The following is a 19,071-nucleotide window of genomic DNA, read 5'->3' on the forward strand; positions in this document are numbered from 1 at the left end:
GTAATGTTTAGATTTTCGGTAGTTGTTAAGCTTTTGATATTCAAACAAATTTTCAGGCCAGCCATGTTGTATGCTGTACCAATATAGACTAGCTGTTGTATTACCAGGAAGAAAGCTCTGTTAAATTAGGCTGATAGTGTTGTTGAACACCTAGATATAAGAAATGAATGTAATGTTTGGAATGATACTAATAAAGAAATAAAAAACACATGTACAATCGCCTATGTTTCGCTAGGCACGTGGAGAGTCGATCGTTGAATGATTTCGTTGCACCTTGGGCATATCCATCTGCGTAACGAATTACTGCTGGATTATATCAGGTTAGGGGTTTTCTTGGATTAAGGGGGAATGTAGGGATTAATTTGAAAGGATTATTTTCAGGTCAGGATTATGTATTCAGATTGTAGGGCGGGTAAAAAAAAGGAATTGCAAGTTTGCAAATGAAAAACATTGAAAATTCATAACGAATCAGCTATATGTATTTCTTTTTTATTGGTTAACATTCTGAAATAAAATCAACAGTTCGGTCAGAGATATCAATTTTCGCTTTCTCCAATGTAATTTTGTCTAACTAAATAAAGCATTGAATTTTTCAAGTGAAATCTATTACACATATAAGAAGGTATTTAAGTTCCTTAACAAAATCGTAGATTTTGAGAACTAATTAAACATTGTTAAACTATAGGCACACAGCATAGTTTAAAATAAGATTAAAAAGTGAAAATTGTCATCTCCACCCCATTGCCGTTGACTAAGGTCCTATACTAAGATAATACAGTACATAGTTCAATGTGTAATAAGTCATATGAGTTCTATCCTAGAAGGTCATCTTCTATCGTTCTACGTACACTTCCGTAACAGTCCCTCTCAGTTCTTGACCGCTTGTAGCGAATATCCACCGATACCGATGGATCGTATGACACAAACCTAATAAATCCCCACCACTCCGCAGACGAAGGCCACCTGAATTCAATTGATGCCGACGCAGTCTTCGACGTGGTGTTGCAGGGTGACCAAATCTCTGTAGCCCTGGTTGCACAGGGGACAATACAGGACCGGTCGATCGTAGGTTTGTTCCTCCCGAGCAGCGCCACCACCACCACCAGTGGCACCCTCGGCACTTGAGCTGGCTCGAGGTGGCGTTGGTTCGCGTCGGTCTAGGGATTCGTTGGCCGCACGAGTTGTCCTCTCCTCGGCCACTCTTCTGGAAAAGAAGAATTCCAAAATGGATATCATATATCATTTATAATGATTGGAATTAACTGTAGTGTAAGAAAGGGCAAGATAGTTCAGTGTCATTTTGAAGCGCATTTTATATATTTTGATGGTATTAGATGAAAAACGTGTAGCTACTTGAGGGACATGTGTTAGGTTTATTGTCTCTTACGTGTCTTTCACGGGGCCCAGATAGCCATAGCGGTAAACGCGCAGCTATTCAGCAAGACCAAGCTGAGGGTCGTGGGTTCGAATCCCACCGGTCGAGGATCTTTTCGGGTTGGAAATTTTCTCGACTTCCCTGGGTATAGAGTATCTTCGTACCTGCCACACGATATACACATGCAAAAATGGTCATTGGCATAGTAAGCTCTCAGTTAATAACTGTGGAAGTGCTCATTAGAACACTAAGCTGAAAAGCAGGCTCTGTCCCAGTGGGGACGTAACGCCAGGAAGAAGAAGAAGTGTCTTTCACGTAAAAAAATAATACTCGCAGAACATTACTAAAGGACCTATGTACAAATGAGAGATTCTCTCCTCTCTCGTTCTCTTTCGATTATAACAGTGGAATACTAAAGATTTTGGGAAGTTTTTCATTATAGATCGAAAGTCAATTTCCTTGACTAGCGTTTCATACAAAAAACGCAACAGAAGTGGTTAATGTGACTCAGTTATTGATGAAAGAGAAAGTAAACAAAGAGAGCCTCTCAATGTTAGATAGGTCCTTTAGTAATGTTCCGCGAGAATAATGTAAGTTCTTTACGTGATACAGTACATACGGTGCAGAGCTATTTGGGCACTTCCATGATTCACTTTGGCATGGGGGATTTTTTTCGGCTGAATCGTCTGAAACTTTGCAATATGAAGTATTTCAATACGACGCATATTGAGGCCAAATATGAGCTCGGTAGCTTTCAAAAAACCCCACTGCCGAAATGAATCAAATGTGCCAATAATAGGATCCGGCTCCCTACAATCGTTTTGACGTATAATTGGAAAAGGGGATATTTAGATTACCTTGTTTTTTTTTTTTTTTTTTGAAGCCATTCGTACCCCATATTAGTGTATGAAACGTTCAGGGAAGAAAAAAAGGTCAATCCGATTTGTGTATGGGAAGATGCTGAAACCTTCTCCTTAGGCGACCCATCTTGCCCATCCTTACCTTACTTTGCTATGCCTTACCCGTTCTGCACTTCTTCAATCAATTGTTGGTTACGCCTCTGGAGAAGCTTCAGGTCGGTAAGGACGCGATCCTTTTCGCTGGCCAACTCGGCCCGTGCCGTGCGTTCGGCTTCGAAATCGTTCTTATAGATGTCCAGCTGCGCCGTGAGGACATCCACCTGCTCGGCCAGGGTCTTCAGTTCACGGATGTTTTCCGCCAGCGAGACGTCTTTGGTTTCGATTTCTCTGGCCTGGCGATCCAGTTGGGCGCGATTTTTGCCAAAAACTTCCTCCGCAGCGGTCAGATTAACTCGCAGGCAGTTCAGCTCATCGATGTAAACCTTTTTCTGTGGAGTAGAATGGTGCATCAAGTTATAAGAGATAATCAAAAGTAGTACTGGTAGCGACTAAGTGACTTATGCCTAAAAAAAGAGTTTAATCAGGAACCAAAAAGAGACAGAACAGAATGCGAAGTTCGCACAGGGATCTATCAAAGGATCGTTAAGGATGTTCCCAAGAGTTTTTTTTTTTTAAATCCGACAGGCATTACTGCTCGCATTACTTTCTCCAAGGATTTCATCATAGATTAATGTCCATTTTTTCTTTTAGATAGTACATATTCCGAAGATTTTTTCAGAAGAAGTTCATTTAGTGATTCTCTTACGAATTGTATAAGAAATACCTCAAAAGACTTTTTCAGACATGTAGCTATAAATTCCTATGTCTTCCAGGTATTCATTCAGTGATTCTGCATCAATAGCCTACGATTTGCTCTAAGATTTTCATTTAGGAGATCTTCAAGCATTCAACCAGTATTTCCAGAGATGCATCCATTTCTTATGATTCCTTTCAAAATTGTCACTCAGCATTTCTTTGAGATTTCAACCAGGAATTTCTGTAAGGATACATTCAGAAATTACTCCGGATACTCCTCCTAAGATTGCAGGATTTCCTTCGCAAATTCGTCAATCAATTTTCCAAGCAAGTTCTCAAAGAACATATCGAAGGATGTATCTAGAGATGTTTTCAGTAACTATTGTTGTGATTTCTCTGTAACAATTCCATGAAGTACTCCTAAAGGAATGATGAAACTTCCGCAGAAATTCCTTATGAACTTGAAAGAACTCCAGGACTCTTGATGAAGTCTAGGAGGATTTTCTAGATAATTTCTATGACAATTATTAAAGAAGAATTGCATCTATTTTTTACAGAATTTTTTGAAGGATTGCCTTGAAAAACACAAAACGGAATGCCTGAACAAATTTGTGCGGAAATTATCGGCCGAATAAATGCCCCAGTATTTGCTAATCAGGAACCTTAATCAAACTTCTGAAGAATCCATGGATGAAATTTAAGTACCGTAAAGTACCCATATTTCGCGCGCGCTCCTAATTTCGCTAGCGTACATTTTAAACATATTTTGCGAAAGAAATTTTTGTTGGCTAATATTTTGAATGATTCTACTTCAGCCATGATTACATAAAATGCAATTATATAGTCCAATATGTATCAACAAATATGGATAAAAAAAATATGGTAGCATCACGGTAAAATATCTGAAGGCATCTCATGAGGAAATCGTGGTCGAATTTATATATAAATTACTGTAGGAAACGTTCTTACTAGATAAAAGAAGGTTTCGACCGTGATTGTTATATTATTTTTGTTATGGCTATAGCGGTCATGCGACTCAAAGGTAAAGGCAGTTTATAGAAGATTTTTACAAATGATGGAAACGAATAGGTGAATTGGATAGGCGTCGCAAGGGAGCGACAAGATTGAAATTTGGTGAAAATTGAGCAGGCCTTTTGAAAGTCAGTAAGCATCGAAGCGTCCTGTATTCTACCTAGCTTCTCTACTGGAGAAGGGTCCAATCTACCTATTCATTTCCATCATTTACAAAAATCTTCTATAGACTCCCTTTACCTTTGAGTCGCAAGACCGTTATAGCCATAACAAAAACAATAGTTCCTTGGAACAATCGCTTGAGGAACTTTTAGAGCATTTGCCAAGAGAAACGGTGGATGAATTCATGCAGAAACCGTTACAAAAATGGCTGGAATAATAATAGGCGTTCTTCTGAAGGAATTCTGGTAGGGTTTTCTGTAAAAATCCCTAAACAAATTTCTTCAAAAAACTGTGAAATGAATCTGTATGTATTTTCTTGACAGAACTCCTATAGCATTTCAGAAGAACTCGTAGAGTAACAATCCACAATGGTCTGAACACAGACAAACAGACGTAACACTTAGAACAAATCTCGATCAAAATCATAGTCACGAGGACATGTACGCCCAATGCTAAAATTAGTGTGATTGGCCGACAGGCCAACAGATGGCGGTAGTGTGTAAACGTCAAACGCAAACAAAAACGATGCGAGCGCTGTGGGTGGTGGATTAGCCACCTACCATATTTTTGAATCGACCGTTAAAAAGGTGGTCGATGGACAATGATGAGAGTGTGACGTCTGTTTGTCTTGGTCTGAATTTACAATTTAGCAGAAAAAAAGTTTTTTGTCTGTTTTCATTGGTTTTAAACATTCGATGTCTTCAGAGAAGTTATTCGTAATAGAGTTTTGCATCTTCTAAGAAAAAAGTTGCATAGGGTGGTCCTTCTTTAAGTAAAAAAATTGACTTAAACTTTTTTGTTTGACAGAATTTGTGGCTGCGCTCTTCTGCAAACTTTTAGAAAATCTTAGGGTGGACCCAAAACTCAGTTATTTTGGCTTAATTTTTTGTTTTCAGTTTTACGTGAATGTGATCTTTAGAAGAGGTTGTAGAAGAAGTAATGATACACATTTTTGCTGAACATTGCAAGTTTGTAATTCTTGTGATTTTGAAGCTATAAGCAAATTTAAGTGAAAAACTATGAAAGATTTAGATGCCCGTAACTCATGGAGTTGATTCGATTTTTTTTTCTTTTAGCGGCATTCGAAAGACCATACATTAGGCAATTTTTGGTGCAAAAACTGCGAGAACGTATTACTTGTAAACTTAGAAAATTCACTTCAAAAATAGACGCCTGTCTATGATCTAATATATTATGGATCCGACAGAAATAAGGAAAAACTTTTGTTTTAAATATATTTTTCAATGTCAAAGCGTCACGACTAATATTTGAATAGTGCGCTGTGTTCATAAACATCGTAAGAATGCAGCACCACACATGTCATTATGACAGTTATGTCGGGAACGAGTAACACGTCGCGTGTTCCACACGCGCGTTCCGATTTAGTGGGCGCGCGACAATATAGCCTTTCGAATGCCGCTAAAAAAATAATTTTATTTAACCAACCGGTCTTATTAGCGTTTCGTACATGGTACATCTGGTGCGGGGGGTGAATCTTTCTCGATCGCAGCTTCTTCTGGAGCCCATAGTAGGCGCGACTTCCACTGATGATGCGTATCCGTATTTCACGACTAACGTTGTTATCAAGGATTCTAGGTAACGGAATTTGGGGCAAGCGTGCCACCTTAAGCAAATTGTTCTCTAACTTTGTCTAAAGCCAATTCAGCCTCACGATGTTAGTTTCACATCTTTTCATAAGCATTGTGCCATTTAAAAAGAAAATATTTTCAAAAAGTATTAGTTTTGGAGCTCCTCAAATATCATCCGAAATACCCTGATTTTCAACACTATGGGGCAAGTGTGCCACCCTTATGGGGCAAGACGGCCATCGAATGAACATTCATGTAATTCTACTTGTAATGAAATTTTCATTACTTCCTGTTAATATTGCTAAGAAAGCAGAGCCTAATTGACAATTTTAAAAATATTTTTAGGTTTACCGTCATGAGGGGATGCTTTATAACAAGGTTCATCGCATGTGGAACTCTCTAATAGTCAATTCGAATAACTAAAATCGTTTTTTTTTGTCTCCATTCAATGCGATATATGAATTACTCTTTCATTATGGAGGATCTGTATAATATTACACTAGATCAGCACTAAATAAAGGTAAAATATTGATGAAAATAAGTAAAGTAGTTCTTAAAACGCCTAAAACCATGTTATTATCGAATATTTGGAGAAAAAATCATTGTGGGAGCAAAAATGTTCGCTATTCCTTTTCTACACTTCAAAAACCACTACTGGTGCCTCATTTTGGTTCATTATCATGATTTTGTTGATGATGTTTACATTTTTATGAATTTCACCCCAACCATTTTTGTTTACCAAATAGGTGTCACACTTGCCCCAAAAAGTATAGATTTCAACCAAAATGGATTTTGTATGTAAAACTAAACCATGCTATTTAGAAACAACGAAATCTTATAAAAAATCACTGAAATTTTATGGTTTTCACAAAAGTCGATGTAAATACGTGAAAAATAGAGCAATTTGCGTCATATTTTGACCATTGTTTTATAGACTATAAGGGAACATATTGTTAAGCTCAAATAAAAAAAATAGTTTGTAATTTTTACAAAAATCAGGGGTGGCACACTTGCCCCAAATTTCGCTAGACAAACTATCGGTTCTGTCGCGCTCGGTTCCGCCTATCAGCATGTACTTTGTTTTTGACGCATTCGCCACCAGGCCAACTTTTGTCGTTTCAGGTGGGTATACAGGTCTGCCATCGTTCCAAATGTTTTGCCGACAATATCCATATCATCCACGAAGCAAACAAATTGGCTGTATCTTTGAAAATCGTACCTCGGTTATTGAACCCGGCTCTCCGCATGACACCTTCTAGCGAGATGGCACGAAAGCCCATCACCTTGTCGTAGTCCCCGGCGGGATCCAAACGAACTAAAATGTTCGCCTGAAACCTTCACATAATTTTGCACACCTTCCATCGTCGCTCTTATCAATCTCGTGAGCTTCCCGGAAAGCTGTTCTCGTCCATGATTTTTCTCTACGAGGTCGATACTATCGTATGCCGTCTTGAAATCGATGAAAAAATGATGCGTTGAGACTTGGTATTCACGACATTTTTTGTAAGATTTCAAGACCAACAACTGAAAAGGCCTCAAGTCCAAAATGTAAACAAATCGGTTTTCTGCTGATTTCAATGTATAAGAGCCTATTCTTACTAAAACATTCAAAAGTCATTTAAAAATATGCATAAAAGTTGAAAAAATAACATTTTTCTAAAAGGCCCCATCTCATTTTCCGCTAACCAGGATATTCATCGCAAATGCGGCCAAAAGGCCTCATTTCTATATCTGACGGAAACCGAGTTGAGGCCTGTTGAACAAAAATCAAAATTGCAATGTAGATTGCGAAAAACGTTCCAAATTCATTAAGTAGATGCAGGTTATACTACAGAGCGACTGCTCCTTGTATTATTTTATACAGTGGTTGTCTAAACGGCGAACATTATCGGGTTCCTGTAGACTGATGTATTTTGTATCATACTACCTAATAATACCTGTGTCAGCCTGTCTGTACTTCACAATTTATCAACAAAAACACGATTTGGTTTCAATTTCATGAAAATTAACGTTCAATTGCAATATTATTTCAATTGAATCAATATTTCCATACATTTTCTCGACGACAAACTCGCGTAGCACATACATAATGTTCATGGATAACGAAGGGTTCAATCAATCACATATTTAATCGACCGCACGAATCTTCTCTTGCTGTAGGGATCTCCATGTACTTTACTTCACAACTTAACACTCTTCTACACTTCAAATTTCTTATTTCATCATCAATTTTGAATGATTTTCAAAAGGCCACATCAGAAGATGATGAAAAAACAAACCCCAACTAGAAGGCCTCAACACATTTTAGAGTAAACAAAGGCGTCAACTCACAGGCCTCATCAGCGTCGGCCGGCGTCTATGGGCACAAATGAAAAGGGCTGCACAGCTTTTGGTGAAATAAAAGCCTCATTTCCTTTGACTCGTTTTTTTAGCAGGATTTTTTGCTAAAATGATAGTAATGAATATTCATAGCTACAAATCAGTTTATCTATCGACTTTCTGGACGATAAAATAACATACAATGCTAAAATTCATAATTTAAATTTGATTTATTGTTTGACAAAACAAGATTGCATTTTTCTCATTGTTTACTTTTTGAAGATGAGGCCTTTTGAATTGTTAGTCTTGATTTGCCATACAGTAAAGATCTGGTCCGTTGTCGATCGGCCGTCAACAAAGCCGGCTTGATAACTTCCCACGAACTCGCTTACTATAGGTGACATACGACGGAAGATGATCTGGGATAATACTTTGTGGGCAGCATTTAGAATGGTGATCGCTCGAAAGTTTTCTCACAATCTAACTTGTCACCTTTCTTGTAGATGGGGCATATCACCCCTTCCTTCCACTCCTCCGGTAGCCGTTCTGTTTCCCAGATTGTGCCTATCAGCAGGTGCAACAAATGGCCAGCCTCTCCGGGCCCATCTTTATGAGTTCAGCTCCGATACCATCCTTACCAGCAGCTTTATTGTTCTTGAGCTGGTGAATGGCATCCTTAACCTCCCTCAAAGTGGGGGCTGCTTGGTTTCCATCCTCCGCAGTACCGGCGAAGGCATTTCCTCCGTTGTCCCGACCTTCATTGCTTGTGCTCTCAGCGCCATTCATGTGTTCATCGTAGTGCTGCTTCCACCTTTCGATCACCTCGCGTCCGTCCGTCAAGATGCTCCCATCCTTATCTCGGCACATCTCAGCTCGCGGCACGAAGCCTTTGCAGGATTCGTTGAGCTTCTGATAGAACTTCCGCGTTTCTTGAGAACGGTACAGCAACACCATCTCTTGGCATTCCACCTCTTTCAGGCGGCGCTTTTTGTCCCACAATAGGCGGGTTTGCTGTTTCCGTGTTTGCTGTTGACAAGAAAAGTAATCGCCTATCTCGATGCGTGGAAAATGTCTTGCAAGAAGTGGTCAAGAAAAGCATTCTTCTTTGATCGCAGTACGCAGCTGAAAAGAAATGTCAATTCAAATGGAGCTCACTGTAGAAAATTTCTTGACCATTTCTTGCGCAGAAATTTTTACTTTTCTTGAGCTGAATAGCATACCTAGCTTAAGTCTGTATTGTTCCACGTTTTGCCGCGTACCATGCTGCAGCATTGCAGCCCGTGCTGCATTCTTCTCCTCTAAAACCTCCTGGCACTCTTCGTCGAACCAATCGTTTCTTGAGCTCCGTTCCACATATCCGATAATGCTTTCGCAAGCGTCGATAATAGCTGCTTTGACTGTCCTCCAGCAGTCCTCAAGAGGGGGCCTATCGAGCTCGCCCTCATCCAGCAACGCTGCTTCAAGATGCTGCGCGTACGCATTGGCGACATCCGGTTGTTTCAATCGCGCTAGATTGTACCGAGGTGGGCGCTAGGGGCGGGACAGCTTTTGCCTTCGGATAAACTCTTGAGTAAGATTCAGAGCAACTCTGAGTAACTCTCGTTGCTTGTTTCATATGTGCTTAGCAACCCAAGTAGCAACCCGTTATTGTGTGGAAACTTTTTCCGTCAATGTTGTGTCTTCGTGTGTTTACGAAAACAAGGAAATTCCCCCCTTGATTCGCGTAGGGATATTACGGTATAAAGCCGTGGAAAACATTGTTACACTAAATATAGCAGTGAAATTTGTGAACTTCGATATGCTAGTCTGCAGTTTACTGATGCCTGTGCAATAGGCCCGTTTAAAAACCGAGCCCCAAGGCATTCACTGGAACGGAAAGAGCAAATACCTGTTCCAAAAATGCTTTCAGAGCCATATATTTAAAACTGATTTGCATAGGAGAAGAAAATACGTCCCGCTTTAGACTTGAACACTTTTTGTAAGAAACGTTTTCCTACTCAATGGGTGTTGTACTTTGGCAAGCCAATCTTCTGTTGTGTTATGTGCTTTCTCTAATAGCAAAAGTCCAATGTGAATTTAAACGATTCGATGCCTCAATTACAGCATCGTTCATATGATCAACTTTCAATGGAATCTATGATTTTAGTAAGCTATCCCAAAGTTTTTTCTTGACTCAATGACACACAGAGACATGCGCCAAAATTTTGAAACAAATTGATAAGAGTTTTCAATGTGTTCTCGATTAACCATTATCAATCAGTAGCACAACTCTATTGCAACTATCTTCAGAAAACGAATACATTATGTAAGCTTAATCATGGATATTTCCTCCTGTATTCATGGAACAACTAATATTAGATCAACACCAGGCGTTGCACATGTGGGCTGCAGTGAAAAATAATTCTAAAACGGGAGACGCATTTGATCTTTAGTAATTTGTTTTGGTTACTTTCAGCGAGACATCCAAATTTGGAATACCGTCGAATTAACCCATGGGGTCTGAAAGGGAAAACTAATTCAATTCAATTCAATTCAGAAGAATAATAGACTTATCAAATGCACGCTTGATGTCAGTTGTTATTCAGAACCAAGCAATCGTTAGTTGCAGGTCCGTCCCACTCGGGCTCAGATTGGGTACCACTTCTAGTACTGCATTTGGTCCCTCGGTAGTGCAAAAGGTACCCAACTTTGACAGATCGCAGTACACTTTGAACGGCATTCTAGATTACCTTATGAGCCATAAAATTTAAGACAACTGCAAGGGACATGGGGGTCTTTAATTTGTCTTTGGTTAGTTGCTTTGAGCAATATGCGAGTAACTCAAGCTTGCTCTGAGTTCAAAGTGTTGCTCTGTGCAAAGCTGTCCCACCCCTAGGGTGGGCGTCGGTACCGTACATTGTTGATGACGGATAGTTTTAGGCGCAGTATCACCATCACCATATAGTGGTCGGAGTCAATGTTAGCGCCACGATAGGTTCTGACGTCGGTTATGTCGGAGAAGTGCCGTCCATCGCTCAAGACGTGGTCGATTGGCGATTTTCGCCTTTGCATATCACCCATCACTATGAAAGCTGTTCCCAGCTTGCGTGTTTTGTCGCAGCTCTGGTAGATGGTATGATTACCTCTAAACGTTCGCACCAATGCTCCTGTTCAGCACACCTTCTGCAGCGCTACGATGTCGAAACCGCGGGTCTTCAGTACATCGGAGAGTATGCGTACTTCCAATGAAGTTGAGAGATTTGCAGTTCCACGTACCGAGTTTCCAATCGCTAGTCCATTTTCGTCGCTGTGGTCTTTGCCGATTGTTCCGGTCCGTATTCTCTCGTTGACGTTCCTGTGCTGATGTGTTTTTACGGTTGGCTTGCAGGGCCTGACACCAACCCCCTAGATTTCCGGAGGACCATTCCCCCAAAATGTTCGGAGGGCCATAGTGCGCAGTTTAGCTTAGAGTCCTCTGGCGTTCGGAACAACGTTCAAAATAAATAATTAATGGACTATATTCAAATTATCCCCTTGCTTTTCATTTATAAAATAGGATGCAAAGCTTATTCAAAGTTGAATGTTCAACTACCATAGGTATGCGCGTTTTTGAAAAAAAAAACTTTCACACACGGAGAAAGCTCTTTCTGGGAACTTCCGGATGTTGCTAGATTTTTTGGCCATGTATCGTTAAGTCTTAACAAACATGTCGCTTTGAACTTGGCAGACTCGTAATACACGAATTAATCCGAACAATTACAATCAATCTTTGAGCCATAATTGAAGCACCTTTAAATGCTTCAATATTCTGAATTCTTTCTTTGTATCCATAGGGGTACCGGGGGCAGTATGGATACCCCCTGTATCTTTGCATAAGCAAATACTTTTACACTTTCAATGCAAACAATATCTCAGTTCTAACAATATCTAAGAAAAAATGTTTAAAACATTGATTTTAAATCGAAAAATTGAGCATGATTTTATTTGGTTCGAAAATTATAACATTCACACCTCATAAAATAAGGTTTCAGAGGCAAATGACTGCAAGTTGACCGATAATGTAGCTCTTGATTGAATCTTCAATTATTTGTGCTATATTCAAAAATTTATTAATTATTTTTCTATTACTTTAAGACATTGAAAAACTTATATGAACATTTCTTATACTGTTGGGGCAATATGGACACCGGGTAACAAAGTAGAGATGACACTTCAAAGAGAAAGAAATATAACTTCAAACACAAAATTATCCAAAAATATTTAGCATTCAATGCAATGATTATGAAGCAGAACCACAAATCGGTTGAAAATCGTCAATTCTTGATTAAAACCAACCTGGAGGCAATATTAAAAGCAACTCTACGAAAAATGTCGTAAATTGGTTTTAATCATGTTTTCAGTAGCACAGTGAGCTGTCACTATGGTTTCCTGAATATGTACTTCTTTTTTCGAGGTTTTGAGAACGATCGCGGGACAATTTTTCTATAAACATTAAGGTGTCCACTTTGCCCCGCTAGCTTGATGGCGACTACCAAATATAAGCTTTTTCAAAACCTTTTTTTTATAATTCAAAATATTTTTTTCCTAATTATGCAACCATGTTTAACAAATGCTAAAGAACTCTAAAAAGCATAGTGCACATAAAAAACAGTATAATATTGATGTCTTTACAGTCAAAATAGGTATATTCCTTAGGGTGTCCATACTGCCCCGTGTCCCCCTATATCTAGAAGCTAAATATTCACCATGAGCAGCTCCGTTTGGATTCGATAATCGATAATTCCATAATCCTAACCATAGGAGCTGCTGAATCATTTCCGTTCAACGACTTCACCCCCAGTTTTTTTTTATTGTTCCAAAACATACCCTAAGATTGAAACTGGAGTTAATGTTGCTCTTAAGTTAAGGTGCATGTAACATTGAAAAAAAATACCATATTAAATCATAAAATCTGGCCACGTGGGCTTCATGCCTTCATGTCGCTAGTAATTTAATCACCTCGTGTCAAGCGGGGTGGGTTCGATTCTCGCTTCAGACCGGTAAACTTTGTAAATTTTTAAACATTTACTGGTATTTCTAATTTCCTTTTTTTTTGTTCAAAGATGCGACTTTCCAAAACTTCGGGAGATTTGAAATTGTCATTATTTAACGATTCTGGAGGAATTGGGTTGATACACGTAAGTTATTTTTTTATAAATTCAGTCAAATAAGTGAGCTTATTAAACCGCTAAAAAGTGCTAATTTTCTTAAAAAAAAATCAAATGAGCTTCGTCAATTAATCTTTTATTGTTCGACTTATTTTTGTAACTATTCAACATACAGTCAAACCTCCATGAGTCGATGTTCTATGACTCGATATCGACTCATGACACTATACTAAAAACGTTATTTCATGAATACTATGATGGTCCCTCGAAACAGCTTTCCAAAATATTTTTGCTCGATATTTCCATGAGTCTATGGTCCCTTCAATATCGACTCATGGAGGTTTGACTGTAGTTCCAAGTGAAATGCAAACAGTGCATATTATTTTTTTTTTTTGCAATGCAACTGAAAGTAAAAGTATTGAATATAAAAGCAAAGTTTAAGCTAGATAAAATTTAAAAAATCATTTCTATTTTCCTCGTGGTTTTGGACTAAAATTGATTTTAATTGTATTCTCAATAAGCCTAATCTTCCTTCAAAAGGCGTTTGAGTTGGCACTTTTATAAGTTTTTTACACAACAAAGCTATACGAAACATAGTACTTGAGATCTGCTGGATATAAATGACAAACGAGTTTGTATGCACAAAATTACACCGTTTTTGGCTCCTCTTTAGTGAAATCGGAAACTTTCATGATTCACATGAGATTTTTGTTAAAGCTTTGTATGAGTCGATTATTTTCGTTGGCAGCAAAATCGTAAAGCTACATCAAAACATTTTCAAAGCTGATTGGATTTATTTATGTTTTTAACTATACGAAAACTAAACATTACAGCATCTTATTGAGATCTTTAAGCAAAACGTTACTATCATACGATCAATCTTTTACAGGTAGATTTGTTATAAATGGAACCTGTCGATGTTTAAAAGAATTCATTTGCACTTTTTCTATCATTAATTTAACAAGGAAATGTATATTTTCAGCATTATTATTAATGTTTAATCTTTATTTAAAAGATGTCCAGCCCTAGCCTGGCTAATCTGGGAATATTTGTCAGCAATTCTGTTTGTTTTTCCATCGCAAACAAAAGCAATGTTCTGTCAATTCTCACAACAGACACACGGACAATAGTGTCAACATTGGACTGCTATTGCAATTGGGTTAGAATATTGGATTTATGAAATGTTATATCGCATCTGTCATTGGCACAAATGTGAACTTGTCAATATTCTGAAATTTATTAGATAAGGTCGAAAGGGCAAAAGGTCGAAGAGGAATAAAGAGGGGATAAATGGTCAAAAAAATATGAATAAATTTCCCGTAATGCAAATCACTTTCGACCTTTTGTCCTTTTGACCTTTTGCATTTTCGACCATTTGTCTTCCAACCTTTTGTCTTTCGATTTCTTGTCCCTAAACCAAGTCAGAAAAAAGAATATTGCCCTTGAGTTACGAAACCAAAATTGAAACGAGATTGTTTGACATACTTAGTTGTAAAAGCAATACAAATTTCAACAATCGATGAAAGCAAAGGACAGGAGGGCAACTCGGACCCATGCCGGAAATTGTTCAGGTTTAGAGCTGTCTAGAGTATAATCTACAAGATATTGAAACTAGATTTTTGTACAATTTTCATCTAAATCCGTTTAACCAGCTTACCTCACCAAAATTTATGAAATTTATTGAATTATGGTGTATTTAAAATGATATTACAACCAAAAATTTCCCCCGATCGATTATTTTGATTTTAGCAGCAAATGAAAGATGAAGGTATTGTCTTTCATGGGTACAAATTTGAGCCATGCCGGTGAAAAAGACACCGTGTACCGAAAATACCGGTACTCAATGCTTTCCAGTACCGGTATTTCGGTACCAAAAATTGGTCGGTAATACCGGTACTTTCGATACCGGTACTCCCGGTACCAAAACCCTAGGGTCTCCATTCCTGATATTTCTTATTCTGATTGGAAAGATGCATTTTGAGCTGTAGAATGAAACATTAAACGAAAACGGTCTTCCACAAAGTTGTTTGTATTAGTTAAGCCCTTTGTTTGATGTTATTGAAAATTAGGGTGGACCACGTTTTTAAATAAATTGTGTAACTAACTTTCTTATTTGTAGAAATTATCTTCTACATGCTTCTGCAAAGTTGTAGACCATTCAATTTCAAGCAACATTACCGAAAACAGTTTTTTTTTGTATCTCTTAAATTGACCGATTGATTGAGGCCGCAGCCGAGGATGGAGGGAGGCAACTGCGAATCGACTTGTATGGCGTGGAATTGTTGACACATAACTTTTTGATTTTCATAACCAATTTTTGTCAGATTCTTCGCCAGATCCATTGCGGACTGATTGATTTCTAGCAGGGCAGAAGTCTGAACTTCAGTTAAGCTCTAAGAACTGTTCAAAAAGTTTATAAAGACGCAATTTAATATAAACATGAATTATTGAGCTGAAATCGAATTCAGGTTAACTTCTGCGTTCATGAGTCCTCTCATGGCGTAGTGGTTAACGCGCCCCAACTAGAGATCGGGGAGTCGTGAGTTCGATTCTCACTGAGAAGACGTGTAACTTTTTCGCAAATCTTCACATCAATTTGTCCATCTAATCCAATTGCAAATTATATGTAATGTTTAGCTTTTCGGTAGTTGTTAAACTTCCACTCGGCTGGTTGGCCGTAAACCACGATTCATAATTAAAACAAGTATTTATCGAGCAACGGACTCATGTTCCGTAACCGGTCGTTTGAGAACGTCGCGACCCATTGGAAGCCCACACAATAGAAACCTCAGCCAGCGCAGTTGCTGGCTAGTGTAGTGTGCTATTCCTATATCTAAAAAACAATGCGCTCTCGGGCTAGGCATTGGATATATATAGAGAGCGTTGTGTTTGGATGGGCATCTAATTCTTCCGAAAGAGGTGCACTTTGCGAAAGAGGACCACGTGATTATTGAGCTGAAATCGAATTCAGGTTAACTTCTGCGTTCATGAGTCCTCTCATGGCGTAGTGGTTAACGCGCCCCAACTAGAGATCGGGGAGTCGTGAGTTCGATTCTCACTGAGAAGACGTGTAACTTTTTCGCAAATCTTCACATCAATTTGTCCATCTAATCCAATTGCAAATTATATGTAATGTTTAGCTTTTCGGTAGTTGTTAAACTTCCACTCGGCTGGTTGGCCGTAAACCACGATTCATAATTAAAACAAGTATTTATCGAGCAACGGACTCATGTTCCGTAACCGGTCGTTTGAGAACGTCGCGACCCATTGGAAGCCCACACAATAGAAACCTCAGCCAGCGCAGTTGCTGGCTAGTGTAGTGTGCTATTCCTATATCTAAAAAACAATGCGCTCTCGGGCTAGGCATTGGATATATATAGAAAGCGTTGTGTTTGGATGGGCATCTAATTCTTCCGAAAGAGGTGCACTTTGCGAAAGAGGACCACGTGATTATTGAGCTGAAATCGAATTCAGGTTAACTTCTGCGTTCATGAGTCCTCTCATGGCGTAGTGGTTAACGCGCCCCAACTAGAGATCGGGGAGTCGTGAGTTCGATTCTCACTGAGAAGACGTGTAACTTTTTCGCAAATCTTCACATCAATTTGTCCATCTAATCCAATTGCAAATTATATGTAATGTTTAGCTTTTCGGTAGTTGTTAAACTTCCACTCGGCTGGTTGGCCGTAAACCACGATTCATAATTAAAACAAGTATAAACATGAATGCTGAAAAATAAATAACACAATTTTTACTTTTGTAGCAAATAAGTTGATCTTGATTTTAATTCGACTGTCCCCCTCTGACTACGCCCATGTCTAAGCATAAATCCATTAGATAAATGAAAAAAGGTGGGAAAATATCTAGAGCGCACTTAAATGATTTATTGAAGGATTCCCTAATAGATTCTTCAAATAAATATCTGCTAGGAGCGCTGACAGAAAATACCTGAGGGCATTTCTAGAGCTATCCCTAAATGATTTCATGGAGAAAGTCATCCAATTATGAATAGAGGAATTTATGTCGGAATCATTGCATGAACTCTTGAACAAACTGTCGTCGCGCTGTTGTATTCTGAAAAAAAAAACTCGCTTTTCGTTCACAACAGCAGCGCGGTGGTTGTGACGGTGGCAAATCGCGCGACGACTGGAAGGTTAAAGTATTCATGAAACTAGACAGCTTACCATGTCCTCGAACTCCAAATTCTTCGCCACGATGACGGACATCTCCCGCTGCAGCACCTTGATCTGGCGGTCGTGTTCCTCTTTGGTGATGAATTGCACCTCTTTCTCAGCCGCTTCCGGTTTGTTCGGTTTAACCAGCACAAATTCCTGCTTCTCCAGCTCCAACCGTTCGATTTCCCGGGCCATATTCCGCACGATGGATTCCTTTTCCGAAAGGGCTTTTTTCAGCTCGTCCAGTTCGGCCTGGGCGGCGGCCCGTTCAGCTTGGCTCTGGTTCTGGACTTCGTCCAGGGCTTTCTCGAGGGAAATCTTCAGCTCGGCGGCACGTTTGTCCTGTTCTGCGACTCGAGTCTCTCCGGCGAGGACAAGTTGCTTCAGTTTATCGTTATCTTCCTTAAGCTGAGTGATGATCGCATTTTGTTCGTCGTTCAGTCGAACCTGATGGGCGTATTTGGCTTTGACCTCTTCCTGCCACTTCTGGATGCTGGTGAAGTTCTTCCGCATGGCCACATTGGCCATCTGGAGGTTTTCCTTCATCTGACCGTGTTCGTTCATCAGGTGCTGAAGCATTTGAATTTCGTCCAGAGGCATCGAGGAATTCATCAGACTCGGGAAAGTTTGGAACAAGCTGGACTTGGTTTCGCCCATGATGACACTGGCCGCCAGTGGGTTGCTTCCGTTCATGCTGGCTACACCACTTGGGGACCCCTGAACCGATTGAACAGATTTCGGAGATAATGATTTCAGTGACTCATCCCCTCGAATCAGACTGAAATTGTTCGAGATGGTTTGAGCGGCGGAAGTGGCCATCGTCTTACCCGGCAGCGATTCCTGACGTTGGACGTTGCCGGACACGTATTGCTCCAAGGATGGGGTCGGCGTCGAGCCGAGCACTATGAACGATTCGTCATCGGACATTTTTGTCTCTTCCGCTTATCACTCACTGCGCTGCAAATGGAAGAAAATTTTCTTCAATCATAATCGGGTGCTATAATTAGATTTCGATTTCGAGCTTCGCTGGCAGCTGACTTACCTTTTGGGTGTGGCGAAAACAACGCTCAAAGTGCGCCGAATCTATTTAAAGGCTTTTGAATTCGTTTATTCGGCCGATGGAAGCAAAATTAGAAAATAATCGTAATTTTTATGCAATATTTATTTACACGACTGGCTTTTGACTTCTAGCTCAGAACAAAACTCCACACTTTTTGAGAGCTGCGGGCGGTTCTTCAAGGGGACGTACAAGAACTATGTTCACCGTTTTCAGAAAATTGCATCATCCCTCGTCGCATGATAGACAGCCGTGAACGCACTCCCTAAAAAGGGTCTGCTATGAAAGGCTGAAAATACTGTAAATACGCGTAAAATTCTCGCGCCCAAAACTATCGTCGCACGTATTGGTCAAGGGTTGGACAGTCTGCGGATTGAAGTAAAGATTCGCAATATATCGTCGCACGTTTTGGTCAAGGGGAATGCTGCCGTTATACGCATAATTGTCCCATGTTACTTTTTGTGCATTTTGACTTTTTGTCATCTAACAGTTTATTTTTACGTATAGTTTTAGAAAACACCCACCAAAAATTAACTTTGTTCGGAAACTCAATGAAAAGCAAGCCAAGTCATTTTGTCCCATTG

The 19,071-nt window shown here is 39.4% G+C and overlaps 1 protein-coding gene across 2 annotated transcripts; it reads right to left on the reverse strand.

The window, feature by feature from the left end:
* Positions 1-457: 457 nt before the first annotated feature.
* LOC5576410 (NF-kappa-B essential modulator) lies at positions 458-18,688 on the reverse strand. Of its 2 annotated transcripts, none has more exons than XM_021841256.1 (4): positions 18,473-18,688; positions 17,440-18,408; positions 2,398-2,723; positions 458-1,204 (listed from the first exon to the last, which is right to left on the reverse strand). In XM_021841256.1, the coding sequence occupies exons 2-4, from the start codon at positions 18,355-18,357 to the stop codon at positions 970-972; spliced, it is 1,479 nt and encodes a 492-aa protein (XP_021696948.1). In that variant the 5' UTR covers positions 18,358-18,408; positions 18,473-18,688; the 3' UTR covers positions 458-969. The 2 variants fall into 2 exon arrangements, with proteins under 2 accessions (XP_021696948.1, XP_001656112.2); XM_001656062.3 differs by having other exon boundaries at positions 17,440-18,387; positions 18,473-18,687.
* Between the last annotated feature and the right edge of the window lie 383 nt (positions 18,689-19,071).

Source organism: Aedes aegypti, chromosome 2 (assembly GCF_002204515.2).
Source record: "Aedes aegypti strain LVP_AGWG chromosome 2, AaegL5.0 Primary Assembly, whole genome shotgun sequence".
Classification (NCBI taxonomy): domain Eukaryota; kingdom Metazoa; phylum Arthropoda; class Insecta; order Diptera; family Culicidae; genus Aedes; species Aedes aegypti.